The following is a 26071-nucleotide window of genomic DNA, read 5'->3' as shown; positions in this document are numbered from 1 at the left end:
CATCGAAGGATTAAAACCTCAAGTAAATGCTTGCAGCCTGATTATCATATCAAAGTGATATTAAAGGAAACTAATCACTGCCTTGAAGGGATGAAAGTTATTTCAAAAAACCCCAACCTGTTAAACTTAAATTTTTAAAAGCTGTCAGATCAGGTGTTAGGAGGAATTTTCAGATCTAAAACATGCAAACTTTTCATTCTGAAAAGTACATTTTTTGAATAATGTTAATTTTGGCAGCTTATTTATTTCAATCTTAAACTAACATTTAAGTCTACTTGATAAAAAATATTGCTTTCAGAGTTTAAGTCATCAAAGATCTATTCTTCAGCTAGTCTTAGTCTTATCCCTTATAGAAAAGAAATTGACAAACATACACCAGCTGACCACTTTATTAGGTACACCTTTATTAGGGTTGGACCCTTTTGCTGTCAGAACTGCTTTGATTCTTCATGGCACACATTCAACAAGGTTTTGGAAACATTCCTCAGAGATTTTGGTCCATATTGATATGGTAGCATCACGCAGTTGCTGCAGATTTGCCGGCTGCGCATCCATGATGTGAATCTCCCGTTCCACCACATCCCAAAGGTGCCCTATTGGATTGAGATCTGGTGATTGTGGAGGCCACTGGAGTACAGTGAACTCGTTGTCATACACTGAGTTGCTGCCATGTGATTAGCTGGTTAGCTATTTCTATTGACAAACAATTGAACAGGTGTACCTAATAAAGTGGCCAGTTATTAAAGTTGATGGCCTCATGCAAACATTTGCATTTGCTCATGTTACATTTTGAAAAATATGTTTATATTTTGCTATATATTTGGACGGAAACCCCAACAGTCGTTTGACTTTTAACCAACTTTAATGAAAAAAGAGTCAAATCCCATTTAAAATATGCAATCGCTCATAGTAGATTTAAAGCTGTACTAAACTCAGTATTTTGGCTTCACTTCTATACAACAAAAGGAGACCGAGATTATTGTCCATAATGCATTCAGGCCAATTTAAACCTTTGACTAGAAAAGAAGTATTAAACTATTAAACTATTGTTTTTTTAATTAATTATGGACAAAATAATTAGAACTTAAAGTAAAAAAACCTCCCACTTCCGTTGTTGCCCTTGAAGTCTGTCCATTTAGGATCAATAACTTCCTACTGTGTGAATGGACTCTTTGCGTGGTGAGGTAGATCGTGTTACTTCAGGTCAATGACGACAGAGGTCAGATGATTAAAGCCTGCTTCCTCCATGTCTGAAACAATAGACAAAAGCACTGCATCAAGTTTATAGTGCCATATGTAGCTCACTGGTTAACATGTAACAGGAGCGCACAGTGGATTTAAAGTGTCCCACAGTTGGCGTTATTGTGTCTGCATCCCCAAAGACCTCAGTGGGTCAGGTCCCATGGGCGCCTCTCTGACATATCTTACTCACGACAAAGAGCCTTGAAGGGTGTAGGAGTGGGTGACGGAGGGTGGGGGGGTGGGAAAGCACAGATGTACACTGCTCCTTCTGTCTCCTCCTTCTGTCCCCTCTCCTACTTTTTCAAACTCACCAACACTTGCTGCTCCTATAACACGCTCCGGGGGCACCACCCCCCCACACCTCCTGTGCTTTTACACGCCTCACCCCTCACTCCCCCAATCTGCTTTCCTATTGGATAAAGCAGCTGCTGCGCTCTCTGGGCTCATTGTGCCCAGGCTCCCATCCCTGCATCCCTTTATCAGCCCTCATTACCCCTCTGGTCAGCTGAGAAACAATAGGAAAGGTCAGAGGTCAAAGCTGTTGGAATTTTCAAACACAGACCCACTCGGTTACACACATGCCCACACACATGTAAACACGCACTCACACGTATCCATTAGTCTCATGTTTGTCTTCTCATTTCCTCCTTTTTACCTACTTACTTTATCCTCTATTTAACACATTAAATCAATAAAAGAGTAAATGCTAACCCAGCCGTAAAAGTGCAGCAGTGTTAATGACAGCACAAATATATTGCTGCTTACTGCAAAAAGAAATCTCAATATCCTGGATGACTCTGAATGACTGGATGACTTTCTGTTTCAGACCTATGTCTGAAATAAAGGGAGTTACTCTGAGAATAATCTGGACAAAAAAACATCAGTGTTTATGCTACAGATGTGAATGCCGCATGGAAAGGGAAATCTTGCCTGGAAGGTGATTAACACTAACCCATGGCTTGCTAAATTTCTCCACATGGTATATTAAGATTTTTTAACAGATGTCTGACTGCAGACTACAGATCTCAGATCTTGCAAACTACAACTGTGAGGCATCCTCTCTGTCAGAACAGAAAAGACTTTTTGAAAGTCCTCTTTATTCATAAAGCCTGGCAGTTATATATGTGAAATAACTATGTTACTTATGTAGCTCTTGCTGACATAGCCAATTAAGCTTTGGTGGCTTTGGTAGCTACTTTATCTACAGAGATAATATAGCTTTGTTAGCTTTAGAATTAGCTACATTTCTGTGATATCTACATAGCTTACATAGCTTTGTTAGCTTTAGATCTAACAACACTGCTGTGTCAAAGACTACACAGATTTGTTAGTTTTAATTTAGCTCCATTGCGTTAACAGCTAATTTAGCATCATTACACAGCAAAAACTGGAGTGTTGAATTCTCAGTGTTAAAAATTTCAGTGTTGATTTTAACACTCAAAGTGTTATTTTAACTCCATTCAGAGTAAATGGTCTTCAGTGTTGGAGTTATTTGACAGTGTTAAATAAACCAGTGTTATTCCAACACTGTAGAGAGTCAGTTGATCCAAGCCCCACCTACTGCAATTTCAAATCTGGAGGGCAGAGTTTTCCCATCATGCCTTAGTGCAGAGTGTTAAGCTGGGTTTCAGATGTTTTAGATGTATTTAGATGATTAGCTGTGTTTAGATGTTGCCTGTTGTACAGGGGTCACTGCTGGGATTCACTTGCATATGTTTCTTGAATTATCTTGAGTTCCTAAGTTTTTGATGCATAAACACTTTTGCACCATGAGTGTAGCTGTCTTCTAGGTTGGTCAAGTCTTGGCTGTGGTGTTTGCCTATTTATAACTGTGGAGTGAAAGCAGATTGTCATCTCAGGATAATCTTTGTCTTTGAGTCTGCCTCATAGCTTCCTGATTGCTGTGGAATACCTCACAAAGTGAGGTGGCAGTCAACATTGTCAGGTGTGTCTGATTACCAACACCCATTTTGTGGAACTTACATGTCTTGTTATCAGGTTGGTGGAAGAGGGGCAGTTGCTATCCACTGTATTTTACACCTGCTGAAACTAATTGTAATACACTCCTTAGTGTTAATTTTTTAACACTGACGCCAGTGTCGAGTACTATCAACACAACTCAGTGTTCACCAGTGTAAATTTTTGACACCATACAGTGTTGCAGTAACACTGGTTCAGTGTAAAAAAAAGTAACACTTTGAAAAGTGTTAAATTAACACTCAAAAGAGCGGACACATATAAACACTTTTCTAGTGTTAGATTTAACACTCTCGGTGTTAATCTAACACTGGCAATTTTGCTGTGTAGCTTTAGATTTAACTACATTGCTGCATTATGTACATATCTTACATAGCTTCATGAGCTTTAGATTTAGCTACAATGCTGCCTTAAGCACATAGTTTACAAAGCTTCATTGGCTTTAGATTAGCTACATTCCTGCATTATCTACATAGCTTACATAGCTTCATTAGTTTTAATTTAGCTACATTACTTTAATATCTAATATAGCGTCAGGAGCTTTAGATTTAACTACATTGCAGGGTTATCTACATAGCTTCATTGGCTTTGGATTAAGCTACATTCCTGCATTTTTTATATAGCTTACATAGCATTATTAGCTTTAGATTGAACTACTTTTCTGCATTATGTAGATATCTTACATAGCTGCGTGAGCTTTAGATTGATCTACATTGCTAAATTAAGTACATAGCTAACATAGCTTCGTTAGCTTTTGATATATTCACATTGCTTATGTAGCAAATTTAGCTTTGTTCACTTTAGACTGAACTTTATTGCTATGTTACCTTTAAAAATTTTGTTAGCTTTGGATTTAGCTACATTGCTTACGTGGCTAAATTAGCTTTTTTAGCTTTATACTTAACTACATTGCTAAATAATCACATAGCTTATATAGGTTCATTAGCTTTAGATTTAGCTACATTTCTTGTCTTCTACTGCCAAACAATTAAAATAATAGGAGAGGTTGCCCGATGATCCATAATTTCCCCATGTGAATTTAGCATCATCTACAGTTAATTCACTTCTATGACTTTATGGGCTTTGCCTATAAAACACTATAACATTGCTTCTTAATTTTTTCATTTTTTAAAATATTGTTCTAAGACCTTTTTTATAGTATTTCTTTCTTATTTTAGACTTTAGGATTGTATCTACTGTTGTCAAATTTTGTTTTTTATTTCCTGCATGTTTGTGAAGCCCTCTAGACTGCATGCTTTTATGCAGATGTGGACTGTTCTCTAAAACACAAACAACCTGCTTTTTACCAATCACCACCACATCCAGTCTTCATGTGGTTCAGACATTTACAGCCAAAGATCCATACATTTTTTTTCCTGAGTTTAAAGTTTTAAAAGATTTCTAACTTAAATAGTTCAAACGCAACAATAAGGATGTAAAGTTTTGCTGTCTGCTTTTTAAAGAACATTAAACTCTGAAAATACACAAATTTCATTATTGGACACCTGTTGCAGCTTTGGTCCTTTATTTGTATGAATGCATTAAAAAAAAAGTGCATTGTTGATAAGTTTTATGCCTTAATGACAGAAAACTGAGATAATATTCAGTAAGAATAAGTGCATTTACTGTGTTTTCTTACTGTTAAATAAACTATATTCTTCTTTGAAGCATTAACATCTTGACTGCCTGCCAACCAAACACTTTCATATCTTCACTTTATCCTTTTATTCTGTGTCACTCCCTATAATAGCTCCATTCTGCTCTGCTCGCAGCTAACATGGTGAAGCTTAAGAGCGGGCCTTGTAATCTGAGTGACTGTGAGCTCATCAGAAGCCTTAAAAGCTCTTTTTCTTCACGACCTAACCAAAAGACTCCTCTTAATGCAGTCTGGTTAATGCTCAGTCCCTAATAACTTATCACTTTGATTATTCCATTGGCACATTAACTAAGTAAAAGCCTTACACAGCCTATCAGCTGTGTGCAGTGGCGTTCAGGAGCAGACATGCTCTTTAAGCAGATTATACACTTTTGCCGGGTGCTCAGCAGAAAGCTGACGGTGCACGGGGGGCTGAGATGTGCTGGAGGAATGTGTGTAAGCTGTTAAACGTGTATCCATAGTCACATTTACAGGCTCCTCGGACAGAGATAAGAGATCACGAGGGCCGGGCCATTGTATCCTCTGGCTTGTTTAATTGTTTATGGGCGGGTGAACATGTAGGAGGCTCTGGACGGTTTGCATGCTTCAGTATAGGTGTCTGTGTGAGAGTGTGTGTGCTTGGCCGTGTCACTGAGGAGAGCAGATACTCGGTGTGGTAATTACAGCCTGTGTGTTCCTGTCAGCGTGGCTGGCTGCCCTCCATGCAGTGCTTCTGCCCACCCCCCTGCTTAACATGGCCCCTGACTGCTGGCGACCTCAGCGCAGAGCTTCAGCAGCCGCCGAGACTAATGGGCTACAACATCTATGAAGGAGAAGAAAGAGGGAAGGATAAATCACAGAAGAAGAAAGATAGCTACCTCCAGAGAAGTTATGCCATGCTGTCCTACACAGTTCCTTTCTTCCACCTACATATGCATACTTATTCTCAACATTTCCTCTTTAACATGTTTGCAGAGTGCTAATCTCCAGGGATAGAGCACAGCTGGTTGCCCTCCTGAAAATATCCTGCCCAGCAGCCAGCACCGCCGTTTGTCCTGCAGACTTTCTATAATGTCCTACAATCCCTCTCTGGGTGCAGAGGAGTGCTGTGCTGTGCATGAAGGTGTCATTATAGAAGACATTTAGAGCTGCAGAGGAAGAGAGGACAGACCAAGGGGGGGAATTGTTCTTGTAATGCTAAAACAATCATAGTTGTTTCAATGTGTTGCATGCACTTGTAGATAAAAATGAGCTTTAAGCATTTATGCATCAGAATAGCTCTGGAGAAATCGTGATGCATGCAGTAAAGTATCTGCAAGATATTGCTAAAAGAAAACCCTCCAAAATGGCTGACACTTAATGGAAATAAAATATTAGTTTTAATCATCTAAAGTTTTTTTTCCCCTCTTTTTAGACAGCGTTGTTATGGCTTAGAGCAAGGGTCAGGATTAAATTTGGCCTTGGACCAATATGTCCAACTATGCAACCTAGTTTCATTAGTCAAAGCCAATGTATCTTAAATAAAACAAAATTTTAAGGAATACAATATATGACAGCAAAACCATGACACCTTCAAAGTAGCCTATATGCTCCAGAAAGAGGCAAGGAAGTGCAACACTGAGCTTTTCAGGATACCCTGACAGAGCTCAGGCTGTGTACAACTACCTGATGTGTTGGATGTAAACTACAAACATGGACACTTGAGAAGGTTACCACAAAGTTAATTATAAGCTCAGAACCAATATAATATAAACATCAATAGCCAAGACTAGTAATCTCAGATCACCTCAGACAAATGACTAGTGGTCAGTACACACCATCTACTGCATGGGCACAACACTCCTGGTGTATTGGTTTAATTAGGGACCATGTTAACTGCACTGAAATGCATCAGAACAGAAAGAGTTCTTGTAAAAGTCTGTGTAGGGTCTTACTATTCTAGGACTGTTAGTGTTAATCAGGACTAATGAAGTTCTATTAAAAGTGCCTGTATTTTAATTGCATGCTCATTAGATCCTTTCAGCACACTTTAGTTGAGCCACTGCAGCGTCCCCCTGTCCATTGTTTGGTTTGACAGACATGCTTGTCTTTGTGCAGTGACAATTACATACCCTAAAGATGTGGAGAATTGTAGACTTCCTTCATAAGTTTGTCTTTAAGCCTTTCAGCCAATGTTTTTTCTGCCTTCTTGTGAAGCATTCATTTTTCAGGATGTGCACAGCTAGCGTATCAAACCAATGCAGGGACTGCGTGGCAGTCGTGATGCATTCATGTATGCAGAAGCTGCAAGTATATCTCCAGCCTAAGCCTGTCACTATGTATTCTGTAGCCAAATCATATTGTGAAGATTTTAACAAATGCCTCGTCCTTTTTCAGGCTAAAGAAGAAGTGATTCTGGTGACAATTTTTCACTGTGGCAGTGCTTTGTTTCAGCAACAGGCACTGTCTGCTGTCTGCACCGCAATGTTTGGTGTCAATGTTTGTATCTGTCACTGACTGTCTTGGCACTGTTGTTGAGACAAATTGATAAAAAAAAAATAAAAGCCATTGTCAAAATAATCTTGAGGCCCAGATTGTTGCTGGCAAGCCAGCTTTTGCTGGAGGGCCACTAGTTGCCAACCCTTGATTTAGACTATATAAATAAAAACTGACTGAATGACTATTGAGGATCATTTTCATTGTGCAATGACTAAAGACCTCGCTTAAAATTAAATCTCACTAATCATAGAACTGATAGCACCAAAACTGAACATCAACCTCACCACACAATGTTTTGTTTCATTCTTATACAGTCTTGTGCATAAGTTTTAGCATATAGGGCACTAAGGTTTAATTATGGGGCCTGATGTACCACAACCCTGGGAAAGAGGTGGCCAGAGTCGAGCTCAACACATATCAACACACGTGTGTCGCAACATGGCTAGGGTCAAGCTTGGCAGCCAAGGTCAAGCTTGACTGCATCTCTTTTGTTCAGGCCCTTTCAACCCAATACGCTCAGAGACAGCAGGCAGGGGCTTGTGGCAACCCTTCTACCTACCAAGACCATACCCTAGGACGTGCCTCCTGGACACATCCACCTTGTACTACACCCCAAAGGTGCGGACTTTGTTATTTTTTCAACAGATTTCTCCTTACCCCTGTAATGTGCAAGGACATCCAGAACACGACCCAGGTTTTGTCAATCCTCCTTCCCACCTGCTGGTGCCCTCAGGTTGGCTTACTTACGTCTATGCCTGACTTCATCTTTGGCCCAAATAAACCTAAAAGTTCTGCCCTGTGCTTTATGTAAAATAACTTTGTGTCTCTATTAACTGTCATCCCTGTGATCATGACTCGCAGCCTTAAACAGAGCAATCAGACTCATCTCAAACCGGACACCAGGGGGATAAAAGCCACAAAACAGTTGAAATATTTTCTCTGTTATTCTGCTGACAGGGTTGAGAGGCCCCAGAGGACAGAGTGGTGCCCCCCTGCCCGTGTCCAAAAATACCTTCAGAGGCATTCTAGTAACTGTCAGGGGGAGATTGGCAGTCTGGCATGAAAAAATGGCTTGAATGTATTTTCAACCTTTATAAACAGCTTACATGGCAGTCCCAAGCTGAAGGACATTATGTTCCTGTGATCAAACTAAAGCCACAAAAGAGAAAATGGAGAATTTAATTTGTGCACAGTGTTCCTACAAAATATTACACCTGGCTTTCTTTGTTGAGATTATTTTACAGGCTTTTGCCCTTTATGTGATTGGACAACTAAACAATGATGGAAAATGTGGGGAAGACATGGATCCAACAGTCCCAGGCCCGGGATTTGAACTCGTATGTTGTATCGAGGAATGAAGCCTTATATATGGGTTCCTACCAATTCTAGCTCTACCAACTGAGCTAAACCAGCATACCTGACTTTCTGAAGTGAAGTATGACTTACCAGTGATATAAAAAACAATACAAGCGCTCTTAATATGCTGACACTGCCCACAGAATTTGTTAGATGTTACTAGAACTACTAGCACAGGCTACACACGTGAAAAAATGTAGCCAGACGCCATCTTGTTCAGCAAAGAAATATACAACAAAACTTTAAAAATAAAATCAGTTACTCCAGTTAATAGCTATTTCTAAAGCTAACAAAGCTACATTAGCTACATTTGGTAGCAAAACTACTATAGCTATGTTACCTACTTAAGCTATGTAAGTAACATAGCTAAATCTCTAGCTTTCAGAGTTAAATTAAGTACATTAGCTACATAGTTAATCTACCTACATAGGTTATGTAGCTACAAGTAAAAATAAAACAAAACTACATTGGCATTGTTACACTATGCTACATTTGCTTAAGCTAGACACGTTTTAGAAGTAGTTATGCGAATGGTGGCTTTGCTTCATCAGCTTAAGCAACAGCTAACATAGCTGCATTGGCCTACTAAGTAACGTAAACTATAAATATAGCTAAACTTAGCTTTAGCTAAAACTAACAAAGCTACATCAACCCACTGTTCACTTAACTACATTTAAAACAGTTCTATACACAATCTTATTGTGGATTAGATAGACTTTTTTCTGTTTTATTATTCATTAAAAGTTTTTAAATCTGTAATATTTGCAAAGTTTGTTTATGCATAAAGCTGAATTAACAAACAAACACAAAAAAAAAGGAAACATATAAAACATTGTTCCAGCCAATTACATTCCTTCTATTCTGACAGAAGCAGCATCTCACAGTCTACAAGAGGGGGTGTCTGAGATCTGTGGTCTGCAGCCAGACCCCTCTTGGACCAGACCAGATTCAAGGCTTGCCTCTGATTGAAACAGAGCCTTTCTCATCCAGATCTGACTGCCCCTGACAGAAGACCCTCAGAGGCAGCAGAGAGTGTAAAAAATATTTAGCAACCGCCTTAAAAGCTCTTCAGTGAAGCATACAGCATGATTTGAACAGTATATCTAACATTCCCAAGCCTCAGTGCTAGATTGAGAGTCAGGCTTTTTGTTTAAAACTCCTTTCTTATATTGCACATTTATTTTTATTTGATGTAACAGCTTCAGAGTGTTTGGGGACTCTCTCCCATTATGAGCATCAAATACAATCGACTTAAACTCCTCATCACAGGTTGTATGATGCTGCTGAAATGATGGATCAAACCCACTTCTGCCATGATCAAAACTGTGCAAGTAGTCCCCAAGAACAAACACAGTTGTCCACAGGTTGCATTTGACTGGAGCGGTTTCGATTATACTTTGTTCTGGGATACGTCCTGACATGTCTATTAATGCCTCATGACTCAGAGTCTGCAGCTTTTGTTGTGACTCTCAGGCTGCACTTGTACAAAAATAAGGGAGCACAGTACTGATATCAAACTGGTGATGGCATGAGAGGATAAGTCAGCTAATAAGAGAAGTCCTACATTATTAGACATGTCTGTCTGTACAGCATACAAGTAAGAAGTAGTGGACTTAAGGAAGGAATTTCTTCATGGCCAACAAATAGCCATGACCTATTTATATGCATATATATGAAAACTGTACGCATAAAGTAATACCCAGTATGCTTACATTATTTCTCCCACGCTTTCAACGACATATACCTCAAAAATAACTAAACATTTCCTTGTGCAGGGACACAAAGTTGAAAAATAAATTACTGTAAAATCCAGTGTATAAGGTGCACTTTTAATACCCATTTATCATCTAAAAAGTTGGCTGTGTCCTAAAAACTGGTGCAACCAATAAACTACTATGAAATGCTGAGACATTCACTGTCATGGCCGCAGGTGCAGCCATCATCACAAAGTGCATGCAAGCTGGCGCCACTGAAAATCTGACCCAATATATACTGCAAGTGGCCACTTCTGGGCGACACAATGACACAAACCAGGCTAGTCACTTTTAACAGCTTTTCTCCGTCATGAAGCCGAAAACCTGCAAGCACAGCCTTAAGAGATTTTAACGTTTTCCTGTTACCTACAATGTACCCAGAAAGATCTTTGCTTGTGAAATTGTTAGCTTTATCACATCTTAACTGGCGTGGCACGTCAACTGTCAAACTCCCCTGTTTGCTGGTGTAGCTTAACACATAAATCACACAAACGATTTTTTTGCCTTTCATTTGGGGTGGCAGGGTATTGAAATGAAGTATCGGTATCTGTGTTGTAATTCGGTTTGGTGAGAATCGGATGTGTTGCTACTGGTACCAACATGTGTAACACTATAAAAGAACTCTGACTTTTCAGAAGTCTTTTATAGAAAAGAGTGAGAGGCAAAAGCTGGAATCTTAGTGATAGTGACTCTAAAGTCAACCGACTGTGGAGTTGTTCTTTATAGCCGAACATTAGCTCGGTGCTTTGGCTAATCTTGTTTACACTTATAAATTAGAAAAGTCGTTCATTAGTGAATACTGTCTTATTGAAGAGTCATAACTTCTTCACCATGGTGCTCAGTTTTTCAGCAGTAATCCAAAAACACATAAAGGCCTTCTGTTTAGGGAACCCATGCAAAGTTATGGTACTTCACCAGTTGAAAACTCTTCAATAACCATTACAAATGTGTTCTATCTTCCTTTTTGTTAGTCAGACAAAAAAGCTCCCATGTCTCCTTGAGATTTTGAGAGTTGGTGGCACATTACTCGTTCTCATGTTACCATAAAGATCCTTGACACTTGATCAGTCATATCTTAAATACAGATAAACTGCTTGTTAAAGAGGATATTTTCCAGACTCCCTCACTGTTTGTGTTTGTTAATTACAAGGCCACAAACAGTTATTTTAAGTAACAGGATTTCACCATCCTTACACTATCTTCTGTTTACTCATTACCCGAAACTGTCATGCAGGCGTTACTCTCCCCCAGTGCAGGGGAGTGCCTTCCAGCCTGTTCTGCATCATCAAAACAGGTTTGGTTCAGGCAGTTATTGCCCTGGGCGGGTTAGGCAGAGAGCAGGAGCCACTTTGAGCTGCTTAGGCTCGGCGCATACATACATTCAGGCTTGTGAACAGCATATGAAAGGATGTCGTCATACTCCCTTCAGGACGCTGACAAAAATAAACAAAAGGTGTATTTATTTTCTGCGTTTTTTTATATGCAGCTGCCTTTCCAGCCCTCTCAGCGGCGTCTCAGTCTGGAGCTGAGAACTGTTCAGAGAAACGAGGGACAAACACATTTTTGCTTCTTAATCGTTTAAATCTACAATAGTGGATGAGATAATTTAATCTCCGGTGATTAGCGTGTTCGCTGCTCTGGTCTGACAGCACTTTGTTAACATCCTGTGGCTCTAGGGAGATGAAGGTTTGAGGGCAGAGAGGGGGGGTCTGTTGGTTTTATTCCTGTGGTTGCAGTTCATTCATTCTCTATTAAAGATTAATCAAGCAGAAAATGTTGAGGAAAAGAAAGCCCACAGACCTCAGCTTGTTTTTACAGGCCTCTGGATGCTGCATGCTGGTCCAGTGCACTGGGAATGTGGAATTAAGAGCACAAAAGCACCAGGAATGTTGGGAAGGATTGTGACTATGGCGCTGGGAGTGGTTGAACACACTTTGCATTGTCATGCTGTTGTGTAGGTCATAAACAATCACACATCTGAAAGTGAAAACGGCGCAGCTTGGTCATGTGAATGAGCCATAAAGGAGTCCCTTAATGTGACTTAAACAGACACAGATTAAGAGGATACTGGCTCAGAAAGCCTTAGAAGTGATGGCTCTGAATTGGAGAATCTCGTCTGTGACATTTTCAGTTGGTTCGACATTTCTGTGCTTTCTTTCACTGACTGTGCAGCACAATAGAGCCTCAAACTGCAGCCAGTTCATAAAAGCTTTTATTTTTGTTGTTTTGAACGCCCCATGTGAGGAGAAATCCTTCGCTGCACACCAAGTGAAGTGTTTCATGTTCCCAGCAGAAGCAGAAAAAACTTCTTTTGTGACAAACAGAGAGGAAGCTGGGTGGTTACAAAGGGATAGTATGGCAAACAACAATAATCAGGCAAAGATACTTTAAATTATTGTCAGAATTTCTCTGTAACAGAGTTAAGGACATGTGGTTGGAAGGACAAGTGATCACAGTGGAAAGAAAACACCACAGTATGAGCGATTAGTAGCAAAGATGTTGGGTAAAACCGAAAGAAAAACAAGATTCTTGTGGATTGCCACTTGAAAGTGCAACTCCAGCGTGACTGAGCAGAATGTGAGAATCAGGTCAGGAATTAGAGAGGCCGCAAAGAAGAGAAACAGAGCGAGACGTGAGTGTACTGCTGTAAGAAGTTTGGGGAAACCCGGCCTGTCACAGCTTGGACTTGTAAGAAAACAGCAGGCCAACCTCTGAGTGGAGTTTTAATGTGATGCCGAGGCTGGAGGGAATCTTTCCCAGGCATCTTCACCATATCTGGTTAGAGTGCTTGAGTGCCTCCGGCTCTATGAAAACCTCTGACTGGCTGACGACCAACATGCCCCGAGAGCGTCGACAGTAATCGCTAATGGCTCTCAGATTAGTTATCACTGAGCCACGCTGACATTTTGACTGCTTAACAGCTGGGGTTGCTTGAAAACTCAATTATGACACAGAAAACACGCCATAGAGAAACAGACGACTCCATCTATCACTCATGGAGCATAACTACAACGCTTTCCTCATTTGAATTCCACTCAATCACCTCCTAATTGATTTAATTCTCCAGATAGTCTGGAGCTGAATGCTGGGCAGAATACAAACACAGCTAAAAGTTGTCCTCAGGTTCCCAGAAATAAAAGAGCTCTTTGTTTCTGCTTCTTAAAATACCCATTCATTTAGAGCTCACACACGGCGATCCACGCTCAGATAAACACTTCACCCCTCTCCGTACCCATCCAGCAGGACCGGAGCTTGTAGAGGAACCAGAATTTAATGAGACCAAACGAATCAATGCCTGACTTCCTCACTACTACAATGAACGCCGGGAGCGTTTTTAACGGCAAAACACACCAAACCGTGTCGGAGAAATGCGAGCCTGGCGAGACGCGAGCTGTTTAAATAGCCTCGCCTCGGATAGCGATCAATAATGTTTTGTGAGCAGAGCCAGACCACAGCAGGCAGACTTCAGCTGCAATTAAAAGGGTAGACAATACTTTATGTGGAGAGGGTTGTCAGAAATAAACAGCAGCTGTGTGTTTAAGGGCCATGGACGGTGTTTTAGAAGGGCAGCAGAGTGATGCAAATGTCATGGTGAACTGAAAGATTCAAAGCACAATTCTTCTCATACCTTCTGGGAATAGCAGGTACAGGAAGTCCTGTGAGGTCTATTTGTTAAGGTAAGCTGGCTGAGTTTTGTTTAAGGCATCATGGGTAGAAGTAGGAAAAGAGAGGGTCAGATTTAAAAAAAAAAGTACTTCCTAAGCCTTTTGCCATGCACTTTTTCTTTGATTCTGTCACACAGTGAAGGAAAGGTGTGATTAAGAGGGTAGGAAAAGGAAACCACAGTGGCAAGGGAATCCAAATGCTCCCACATTAACCCTTTACCCACTGACCCGGCGCCAGCGCTGTGTTTTATATGTCCGGGGTATTATTACCGTAACTCTGTCAAAGTTTGTCTGATCAGAAAAAATCCAACGGCATTGGAAAGCTGAGAATTGTGGGCACATATATGGTTCATTATGGTACTCACAACCGTATGATGTGGGCATTCATAGCAAAACACCATAGCAAAACACCAGAAGTATCGTGAAACCGCTACATGGATTTTCAACACTGCAACTCCTCGAATGTTTTCTCAATCTAAAAAATTCCAGCGCTGACAGAGAGCTGAGAATCTATGCTTTCCAGCAATATATGATATGTGGTATATATATTACGGTAATGTTGAACAGCACCGCGAAAACGGCAGCTTTGGCAGAAGACAAGTGAGAAAGGAAAGTGAAGGAAGAGAGTAAAAGGAGAGCAAGCGAGAGTGGTGTTTTGTTTTCAAAAAATAGTGTTAGATAGTGGCATTTGTGCATGTCTGTCATGTGAAATAACAATATGTTACTTGAGAATGCTGAGAATGCATTTTTCCACCTTTATTTGCACTGTCGCCTATGTATATAGTTATCTTTTGCACTGTGCTTTGCACACCCAGAGTCCTAGACTCAAAAAATGACTAGTGATTGTTCTAAACATGTACAGGTTCACATTTCAAATGTCAAATCAAAACTTCATGAGCAATAACAAAATTTCTTCTCATAAAAGCCATGAAAAACAAATCTGCTTTTGTGTTTTTCTTCTTTTAAACTGCTGACAATTCCATATAATGTGCAATAATCATTAACCAGATGTTGAAAAGCCAAGTTCAAGTACTCCTGGGAAAAGGGACCAAAGCTCTCAGACTTAGGGCATTTCCTGACTATTTTACAGCCATAATAACAAAATACGTCCAAATTGCCATTTTTAGGGCTGACCATAAGGGGGATAAAGGGGGAAGCTTTTTAAGGCCAGGCCAAATGGAGGTAAGCAAAATCATGGTACATGCTGTGATAACTATATTTCATTTTTTGACCTGAATAATAACCACTCTTACTGAAGCAAAAAATACTTCCTTATTCATTATGCAGTAGTATATGGCCTCTTAAAAATGAAAACCTAATTTCTTAAAACAGAATTAGGATGAGTTGAAAGTGGCAAAAAGGGTCAATAGATAAAAATAATAGGCAAAAATGGGCAGAAAAGGTGTTGAAATAGGATTAAAAATTGGTGAAATAGATTAATGGAGGCAAAAAAATGGTAAAAAGCAGCAAAAAATTGGTTAATAGAGGTAGAAGAGTAGACAGAAGGTGGAAAAATGGGCCAAAAGTGGTGAAAATGAGCAGAAAGGTGATGAAAAGACTTGAAAATGGTTAAAAGCAGCAAAAATGGGCAAACAAGGTAGTAAAGTGGGATTTTAAAAGTAGGAGAAATGTGTTAAAAGTAGCAGAATTAAGTTTTTAAAAAGTATGAAACATTGAAGAAAAATTGCAAATATCAGTTGCAAAAACGGGTCAAAATTGCCAAAATGGGCAGAAAGTGTTTTGAAAATTGTTTTAAATTGGAAAAGGTAATGAATTGGGATTTTAAGAGTAGCAAAATGTGTTTAAAGTAGCAAAAAATTGGATGATGATAAAGAGTGGACAGAATGTGTCAAAAATGGGTTCAAAGGTTGCAAAATTGATTAAATGGCAAATAAAAGTGGCAAAAATAGGCAGAAAAGGGAATGAAGAGAATGAAATGTGAAAACCTCTGTGATAAATATGAGTTAATTTAAGTTTTTACAAACCTGCCCTCAAGACCAGTATCTTTTGACAACATCTGGAGGTTTAGTATCTTTTAATTTCAACTTTCTTGATCAGTTAACCTACAAATTGATTCATCATTATTCAAAATTTCACATTTTTGGTGTATTTGTGTAGTAAATTTTTCTGGTTCTATCTCTCTCTATGTTCAGTCTTTCCTTACCTCTTGTCTCTAACATGTTTTTATCTTAAGGTCTACACTGGCTCTGTCTTATAGCTGTTATGTGAAGTTTGAACTGCTAATAGAAAGACTTCACCTATACAGATAAATAATTTATCTTATGATGCAAAAAATAGCTAATGATAACACTTCAGCCATAACAATAATAACAAGTAACTTCATCCAAACAGCAGAAATCATACATGAAAATAGAAGTGATTTAACTTTTGCCACATTAATTATCAATATCTCGAAACGGTGACACAAATGCAACTGATTGGAGGTTGGGATAAAATTTTAAAAAAGGAATGTAAGTAATGAGAAAGGACGTATCAGGAATGCTCCCTCTTTACAACAGAGGTTGTAAAGAGGGAGCTGTAGAAGGCAAGAGGAGGGTGAAGCAATAACAGTCTGAAAAAGAATAATAAAGGCAGGCGTGGGGTTTTCGTTAAAGATGAAAGCTCTTTTTCATCCTAGTGTGAGCCAATTATTTTCTTGTTGTGAGAAAATATGAACATCTGTGAATCTGTGAATAGCTGCACATGCAGAGGCACACATCTGCCCTGTGGGCTGGGTGACGTCATGTTTGTTGTGGGGTGGGCGACTCCAGGCTGAGGATTAAAGACAGCCAAAGGTGGTTCAGGGTTTTAAAGATGGACACAAGCATTACATTCCCACTACATCATTACATCCCACAGATAAGGGACTCTGCCAGCCCTGGGGCCCCAGAGGACTATGACCCCTGACTGACAGGCTGAAGCAGATTTACTCTCCGGGTCATGATGCGGTTCATGGAAAAACAACATTCTCTCTGTGAGACCGACTGTGTTACATAAAAAACTCTCTCATCCTCTCCCCCGGAGAGACAGTTTTAGGTTTGGGAATGTTTACGGTAAAAGACAGAATTCCCCTCTGGGATGATCCCATATAGAGTCCTTAGAGCAGGCAGCCATGTCACCGGGCTGATAGCTGAAGGAGCCTTTGACCTGAGAGGATGAGATGCAGATCTAAGGGGAGCCGAGAGCTGATAATTTATCTGTGCTGACTAAACTGGGATGAGAGTGAGAGCCTGATGGCCAAGCTACTTCTACACTGAGTCACACCATAAGTCTTTGACTGGACAAGGATGTCATGGAAAGTCCCCTTCTGATGCTACAACACTACTAACATGAATTCCTCTCAGCGCTGCAATGTTTAAGAAGATGTCCCCCATAGTTGCAAGAGTAGTAGCAACAGCATGTGCAGTTTTTTAATACCCAAAAGTGTAATTTAGAGAGGAAGTAGCTCTTGAAACAACATTTGCAAGATTGCAAGTCAATAAACTGAAGTTAAAACCATAAGAAAAAAATCCTGCTGAGCTTATTCGGAAAATATCACTCTGAAATATTTATTATTAAAGCTCCTGTGAGAAACTTTTGGTCTGTGTTGATTTGGTGCCTGCTTTAGACAAAGTGGTAGCATAACCTGCTAGGGTTGTGAAAATCCTAAAAATGCAAAAAAACAAAGCTATACAAATAAATAAAAACATATGTACAGAAAAATGTACTGGAAAACTCATTTTAACCTGCAGAGTGCTTTCTGCCTTCAGCTTTTCTTATTTTACAACAGTAACTGAAAAAAAAAAACCTAAAAAGGAATCTGACAAAAATTAGGGATGGTATATGTAATAAGTAATTTGAGACCATACATATATAATTGTATATCAGACCTAAGACTTAAGTCCTTAAAACACACTATAAATTCAAGAATGATCAAAGACACAAATGTAAGTTATCCTAAAAAGAAGTCCAGCTAATGAAGGTCTGTTGGTCTGGTCTTACACCAGGAAACTTATTTGTTTATATGGCTGATATTTACAGTCAATATAGACTGACATTTACAGCCAATAAAGGACTATATTTACAAACCATGTAGGGCGAGATTTATAGCCAATAGAGGTTGCTATTAACAGTCAATATGGGCCAATATATACTACAAATAAGGGTCAATATAAACAATCCATATAGGCCAGTACTAACAGCCAATACAGGCCGATATTTACAGCCTACATAGGCCGATATTTACAGCCTACATAGGCCAATATTTACAGCCTACATATGCCGATATTTACAGCCTACATAGGCTGATATTTACAGCCTACATAGGCCGATATTTACAGCCTACATAGGCCAATATTTACAGCCTACATATGCCGATATTTACAGCCTACATAGGCCAATATTTACAGCCTACATATGCCGATATTTACAGCCTACATAGGCTGATATTTACAGCCTACATATGCCGATATTTACAGCCTACATAGGCCGATATTTACAGCCTACATAGGCCAATATTTACAGCCTACATATGCCGATATTTACAGCCTACATAGGCTGATATTTACAGCCTACATAGGCTGATATTTACAGCCTACATAGGCTGATATTTACAGCCTACATAGGCTGATATTTACAGCCTACATAGGCCTATATTTACAGCCAATATAGGTCGATATTTACAGCCAATATAGGCCTACGTTTACAGCCAATATAGGCGGATATTTACAGCCTGCATAGGCTGATATTTACAGCCGATATAGGCCTATGTTTACAGCTGACATGGGCCAGTTTTTACACCCACTATAAGCCAATATTTACTGCCTATTCAGGCAGATATGTGCAGTTAATAAATGCCAACTTTTACAGCCAACAAAGGATGATATTTACAGTCAAAAAATGATGATAATTATATCTGATACAGGATGATATTCAAAGCAAATATAGGCCAATATTCACACCCAAGATAGGTCAGTATTTACAGCAGATATAGGCCTATATTTACAGCCATCATAGGTCAATAATTACAGCGGACATAGGCTGATATTTACAGCTGACATAGGCCTATGTTTACAGATGACATAGGCCAATGTTTACAGCTGACATATGCCGATGTTTACAGCTGACATAGGCCAATATTTACAGCCGACATAGGCCTATATTTACCTCCAATACAGACAAATATTTGCAGTCGATAAATAACAACTTTATCAGCTAACATAGGACGATATTTACAGCCTAGAAATGACAGTATTTACATCTGATATAGGATGATATTCAAGCAGATATAGGCTGATATTCACATCCAAGATAGGCTGATATTTAAAGCAAATATAGGTCTATATTTACAGCAGATATAAGCCAACATTCACAGCCAAAATAGGCTGATATTGACAGTTACTGTAGGACAATATCTACAGCCAATATACCGATTAAGATAATATCTGCAGATTCTGATATTATACCAATAATACTGTGATCAGATTTAGTTATAAAAGGACTTTGATTTGGTATATTAAAAAAAAAGAAAATTCCAAAATATAGAAAAGTGTGCTTAAACCGTCTCATGAGCCCAGTATCATGACACACATTGTATGCTGACTTGCACTACAACCATACTTTTTCTGATTTAGCCCCGAATGTGTGAAAGTAGCATTTTAAAAGGTTTATTTTGGGGATATTTATGCCTTTGTCATCCAAAAGGGTTGTAGTTATCTATTTTACTTTGCTTTATCATGGGATAAAAACTTCTAACAGAAGCTTTAAAAAACTTTAAAATGAAGTAAACAGCAGAGTACACTGAACATCTAAAAATGAGGCAAAAAGAAGAAAACTAAACCAAATATCTGGTGTAATATTAGACGGCATAGCAGGACATTGGTCAAACTTTGATAAAAAACACTTTGAGTAATTACAGTCACTAGTGCCTTCAGGCACATCCTGTCTCCATTATCCACGCCCTCACCCCCTCTCTCCCCCCTACAGCCACCCGACCCCAGTCGGAGCCTGGGAAGAGCCAGCCACACACAGTGTCAGGCACAGGGAGGAATGCAAACACAAGACACCCAGAGACATGAGTGGCACCGAGGTTTCTAGAAAAGACAACATCATAAATAACAGAAGTCCTCAGCTTAAAATAAAATGCAGAAAGAAGACATGGAGTTGGCAAGGTCAAAACAATTTGTCGAAGAGATGAGTGCTGGAAAAGTTGGAGACAAGCATCCCACGGTTGTAGAGAGGCTCAGTGACAGGGTTGGGACTGGATGGGTTTGATATAAGAGGTTAGCATGGAATAGTCTTACCTGATGTGTCCCACATATTGAGCTCAATCCGATGTTTCTCGATCTCAAAGCTGGCTGTGTAGTTCTCAAATACAGTGGGCACGTAGTTCTGAAATGAAAAGGATTTATTTTAATTAAGAGGCACTTTGTAATCCTGTGTTTACACAAACACAGGCTTCATGGAAGCAGACTGATGGGAATATCAGACTTAAATTAATGCAGCAGACTGATAAAATGATGGGTACACCTCAGCGAAGCCTCATGGGGATGTGTTAAGGTGATATTATGCAGGTGAAGACCTTTAAATTCGGCAACGGACACAGTAAAACTCCAGCTCAGACACTGCTGGGCTATTATAATGATTTTACAGGCATTATTTACAGTTTTCTCTGTCTTTTTGGCATTTCTTTCATCAAGCAGGTTGATGAACAAGTTCTGAAGTTACTTAATACAAAATTGTGCAGCCTAACAGTTAAATGTAGGTGCTCCCTTTCATTCATAGACTCCTCATGTCATTTCAAATTAAAATACTTCACTTCAGACTTTGAATGGACTCACCTCTGGATAGCAGTCCTTGGCAAAAACGTGCAGAAGCGCAGTCTTCCCACATTGTGTGTCCCCAACCACCACGATCTTACAGCGGCTGCCCAGACTGTCCATGGTTTATCGGTCAGGGGTGTGCGCCAGATGCAGGTGCGGATCGCATCAAGCCTCCGGTAAGAGACGGGGCAGAATCACAGGAAAATGTCTGAGAGTATACATGCGCCGATCCGGTGCGTCTTATCCAGCTGCTCCGCTCCTGTCCTGCGCGCGCGGCTCTCAGGTCCCGCTGACACACTCTGACTGGGAGAGAGAGGACGCGCGAGCCCTCCCTGGAAACTGGTGCTTTGATTACTGGCCACGCCCTCCTAATATTCACGTCTGAGTCCCATCAGTCAGCTGGAGCAGGCTGCAGCTCCTGTGGGAAATGAAGAGGCACCGATCAAGACTTAATGCATGCGCTTCTACATCATATGACGTCACAGAATGACAAAATATCCGAGTTTTCAACATGAAAACGTGATTTAATATTTATATTTGTCATACTTAATGATTTGCCTACTATATAAATATGCACGGTTATATACAAACAAGGCTACACTAGCTATAGGCCCTTATAAGCCTAGATATTTTCCTTTATATCACGTAATTTCTCTCATTTTTGTAAAAATTATTGACATGAACTCCTTATCACTGAACAACCAGCGTTATTCTAAAATATCGCGATAAGTGGGCCGAGAACTCGAGAAAACAACCCAACTATCTTAGTCATCTCAGGAAAACGGAGTAATGGATGCATGCCCTTGCTGGGCTTCAGTACTTTTAATTGTATTCAGCCAAAGCAACTGTAAGTTAAACCCTATGTTTTAACTAATATTTCATCATTTCTTATATCATTTTATTATTTTACCATCCTGTCTGACAGTATTTTGACTCTGGCGTTGTGCAACAGTTAGCCTACACTTGTGTTTAGCTAGCTCTGCTTTAAAACATCCGTGGTGTGTCTTTTGGACACTACAACTTATTAATTTCTCAAAATAAACTTTTAAGGAGTTAAAAACTCGCCAAGTCCCTCTTAGCACATATTAATGTTACTTTTAAGCGACTTTAGTGCGTCTAACATATGGATATAATAAGCCAAGCATAATTGCATTTTTGCATATTAATTAATCTTAAATACTTCTGCGCCATTGTCTTTTGATAATTAGTCACTAAAGGCCTATTTTCCAATTACCGTCGTGAGATCAGCATACATTTTCAGCATATTACTCACCAGATTTAGTGCCGTCTGACCTCTAAATGGAGATTCAATAAAAGCAGCCTACATAGATAAAATAGTTCATCAAATTAGCCAGTCTGGGCTGACTGGGTTGTCTTTATGTGCCAAATTGCGGTACATTTTGATAATATTCTTCGGAAGTGCCCTGCTGAGGAGTTATTGGTTTTGTGAATGAGATAATTAAATGACGCGGCCGCACGTGCACCTCTGTTGAGTCATGTTTTCTCCCCTTTTAGGCCGACACTGCCCCCTTCTGGACAAAATCAGCTGAGAATGAAGACTAGAGTGATAGGTGTTTGATACATCTGCAGTTACAGGACAGGTAAGTTTGAATGCTTGTGCATTGCTCCAAGAGTAAATTCTGCAGATAAACTGTATGAAAATATAGAGAGTATTTTAATACAATGATATAGAAGAGAAACCTTCAAAACAAATGAAGTTAGATTACAAAAATACACATTAAACAGTGTACAAAACTTGTACTTTTGTAGAGACGTCTTCTACCAAACTTGAAAACCATCGTTACATTCATTGTTAGACTTGAAATTTCTTACATTAATACTGTACACAGAAAAAAGACAGCTGTTATTACTTACTATAATGTTACATGTGTAAGATAAATGTAATTTTCTTTAGTCAGCAGAAAGATTTTTGTTTCTATCCTTCACACACTGACACAACGTATTACAAGTGTTCAATCTCCCTTGTTTTTCCTCTGTTGATATAGTTTATGTTATTGTAAGATTGCTTTCATGTTTCATTTAACCCTTTAGCAGGGGTGTCCAACTCAATCACAGCAGGGGCCGGACTGCGGATTCAGGACTAACCTGAGGGCCTAACAGGGTTACCTTTGTAACCACAAACTGTCAACCTTGTTTCACCGGTAATAGAATACAAAAAAAAAACAACAACCCCCCCCCCCCCCCAAAAAAAAAACTTAGCACTGATGAGAAATGATTTTGACATATAAAAAGTTTAAAAGATAAGTTTAAAGGCTCACAGTCTGAGAAAAGTAAATTTATTAGTTCAAAAAGATTAAAAAAATGAAAATGGAATTGAAAAATAATGTTTGTTAATGGCAAATATATTAGAAAGAAGTCAAAATAATGGGTTTAATGGTCAAAATATGAAATGAAATTTGTAATCATGAAATTAAAAGTCAAAATATGATTCAAAATTTTACATATAGTCTTAGAGGTCAGACTGTGGGATTATGAAGTCAAAGATTGGGGTTGAAAATATGAGATAAAATGCAAAATAATCATTTAAAAGGTCAAAATATCCCTTAAAAAATTGCATTATGAAACTTAAAGCTCAAAATATTATAGGAGAAGTCAAAATTATGAGTTGAAATGCTCAAAGTATGAAATTAAAAGTCAAAACCCTAAGTTTGAGTCCTAATCGTGAGACGCTAAATTGAAAATGTGAAATTAAAACACAAATTAATTTATTTTCCCACATTCCTGACTTCTTATCTAAATATTTTATTCCTTACTTTTTTTAGATTTTATGACTTATCAAGGATATCTTAAATCATCAAGGATAAGTTCACATTTTTATACTTGAGGAAATCTGCAGACCTCATACTGATGGGCCAGTTATAACAGAAATATGAGATAATCTTCGGGGCCGGATTTGGCACCCGAGCCTTGAGTTTGACACCTGTGCTTTAAAGGATCAAAAAAATCCCTTTTCATGAGTGACCCTGCTCAGACAGGAAGCAGCACAGTAACGTTTTTGACAAACAACAAGGAGACATGCAAATACAACACAAGATACAGTATATGTCTGCTGTACATCAGAACAACACAAAATGATAAATCAATTAAAACTTTATTTATATAGTACCTTCAAACAAACTGCAACTGCATGTCAAAGTGATTGACAAAAAGGTAAAATGGTAAAAGGGTTTAGAGACTAATGTTTAATAAATTTAATAAACAATTGAAAAGATAGATGACTTAAAAAGAGACAATTCAAATAAAAAAGAGACAGAGATAAAAGGCAACACTTTAAAGGAATTCATTAATAAAATTAGAACATTAAAATGAGCCAAATACAGAAAAAAAAACAATGACAAAAGTTTAAAAATCCCAAATAAGTAAAGCCTATAAAATTGTACATAAAAAGAGTAGATAACTACAGTTACAGTGGAAACCAGAAGTTTACATACACTATATAAAAAAGCACATAAACTTTTTTTGCTCACCGTCTAATATTTAATCAGATTAAACTTTTTCTGTTTTTCATCGATTAAAATTATTAAAATTATTTCTATTTGCTAAATGCCAGAATAATCAGAGAGATAATTTTTTAGACAATTTTTTATTATTTTCTTGAGAGTCAGAAGTTTACATACATTTCATTAGTATTAGGTAGCATTGCCTCTAAACTGTATGACTTGGGTCAAACATTTTTGATATGCTTCTACAAGCTTCTCACAATAGTTTGCAGAAATTTTGGCCCATTCCTCCTGGCAGAACTGGTGTAACTGAGCCAAGTTTGTAGGCCGCCTTGCTCGCACATGCCTTTTCAGCTCTGCCCATAAGTTTTCAATGGGATTGATATCAGGGCTTTGTGGTGGCCACTCCAAAACATTGACTTTGTTATCCTTAAGCCACCTTGTAACCAGTTTGGCAGTATGCTTAGGGTCATCGTCCATTTGGAAAACCCATTTGCGCCCAAGCTTTAACTTCCTGGCTGATGTCTTGAGATGTTGCTTCAGTATTTCCACATAATGTTCTTTCTTCAAGATGCCATCTATTTTGTGAAGTGCACCAGTCCCTCCTGCAGCAAAACAACCCCACAACATGATGCTGCCACCCCCATGTTTCACAGTTGGGATGGTGTTCTCAGGCTTGCAAGCTTCCCCCTTTTTTCTCCAAATGTAACAATGGTCATTATGGCCAAAAGGTTCAGTTTTAGTTTCGTCAGACCACAGAACATGTCTCCAAAAATCAAGGTCTTTGTCCCTGTGTGCATTTGCAAACTGTAATCTGGCTTTTTTATGTTTCTTTTGGAGTAATGGCTTCTTCCTGGGAGAGTGGCCTTTCAGCCCATGTCGGTACAGGACTTGTTTGACTGTTGATAATGACACACTCTTACCAGCTTCAGCCAGCATCTTCACAAGGTCTTTTGCTTTTGTTCTTGGGTTGAGATGCACTTTTTGGACCAAAGCACATTCATCTCTGGGACACAGAACCCGTCTCCTTCCTGAGCGGTATGATGGCTGGACATTCCCATGGTGTTTATACTTGCGTATAATTGTTTGAATAGATGAACATGGCACCTTCAGGCATCTGGAAATTGCACCCGAGGATGAACCAGACTTGTGCAAGTCCACAGTTCTCTTCCTGGTGTCTTGGCTGATTTCTTTAGATTTTCCAATGATGTTACACAAAGAAGCAGTGTGTTTCAGGTGTGCCTTAAAATACATCCACAGGTGTGCCTCTAATTAACTCAAATGTTGTCAGTAAACCTATCAGAGGCTTCCAAAGACATGACATCATCATCTGGGCTTTCCCAAAATGTTTAAAGACATAGTAATCTTAGTGTATGTAAACTTTTGAAGAAAGTAATAAAAATTGTCTAAAAAAATCCTTTTCTCATTATTCTGGCATTTAGCAAATAGAAATAATTTTGGTAATTCTAATTGATCAAAAACAGGAAAAGTTTAATCTGATTTAATGTTAGACTGATGAGAAAAAAAGTTTATGTGCCTTTTTATATAGTGTATGTAAACTTCTGGTTTCAACTGTACACTCCCCTCCACAAGTATTGTAACAATCAGGCCAATTCCTTTATTTTTGCTGTCGACTGGCAAAGCTTTGGTTTTACATAAAAAGATGAATATGACACACAAGATCAACATTTCGGCTTTTATT

General features: G+C 38.9%; 1 protein-coding gene across 1 annotated transcript in view; it reads right to left on the bottom strand.

Annotated features, from left to right (window-relative positions):
- The window catches only part of rnd2 (Rho family GTPase 2), a 46952-nt gene extending 24577 nt beyond the window's left edge, over nucleotides 1-22375 (bottom strand). The window contains exons 1-3 of the mRNA XM_041778560.1: nucleotides 22182-22375; nucleotides 20927-21326; nucleotides 20390-20477 (exon numbers count right to left, since the gene is read on the bottom strand). Coding sequence (XP_041634494.1) covers nucleotides 20390-20477; nucleotides 20927-21028 — 190 coding nt within the window. The 5' untranslated portion in view covers nucleotides 21029-21326; nucleotides 22182-22375. The remainder of the gene's footprint in view (nucleotides 1-20389; nucleotides 20478-20926; nucleotides 21327-22181) is intronic.
- Nucleotides 22376-26071: the final 3696 nt, after the last annotated feature.

The sequence above is a fragment of the Cheilinus undulatus genome, linkage group 21 (genome assembly GCF_018320785.1).
Source record: "Cheilinus undulatus linkage group 21, ASM1832078v1, whole genome shotgun sequence".
Classification (NCBI taxonomy): domain Eukaryota; kingdom Metazoa; phylum Chordata; class Actinopteri; order Labriformes; family Labridae; genus Cheilinus; species Cheilinus undulatus.
The sequence above is the reverse complement of the archived record's forward strand: the minus strand, read 5'-3'. Positions and strand labels throughout refer to the sequence as shown.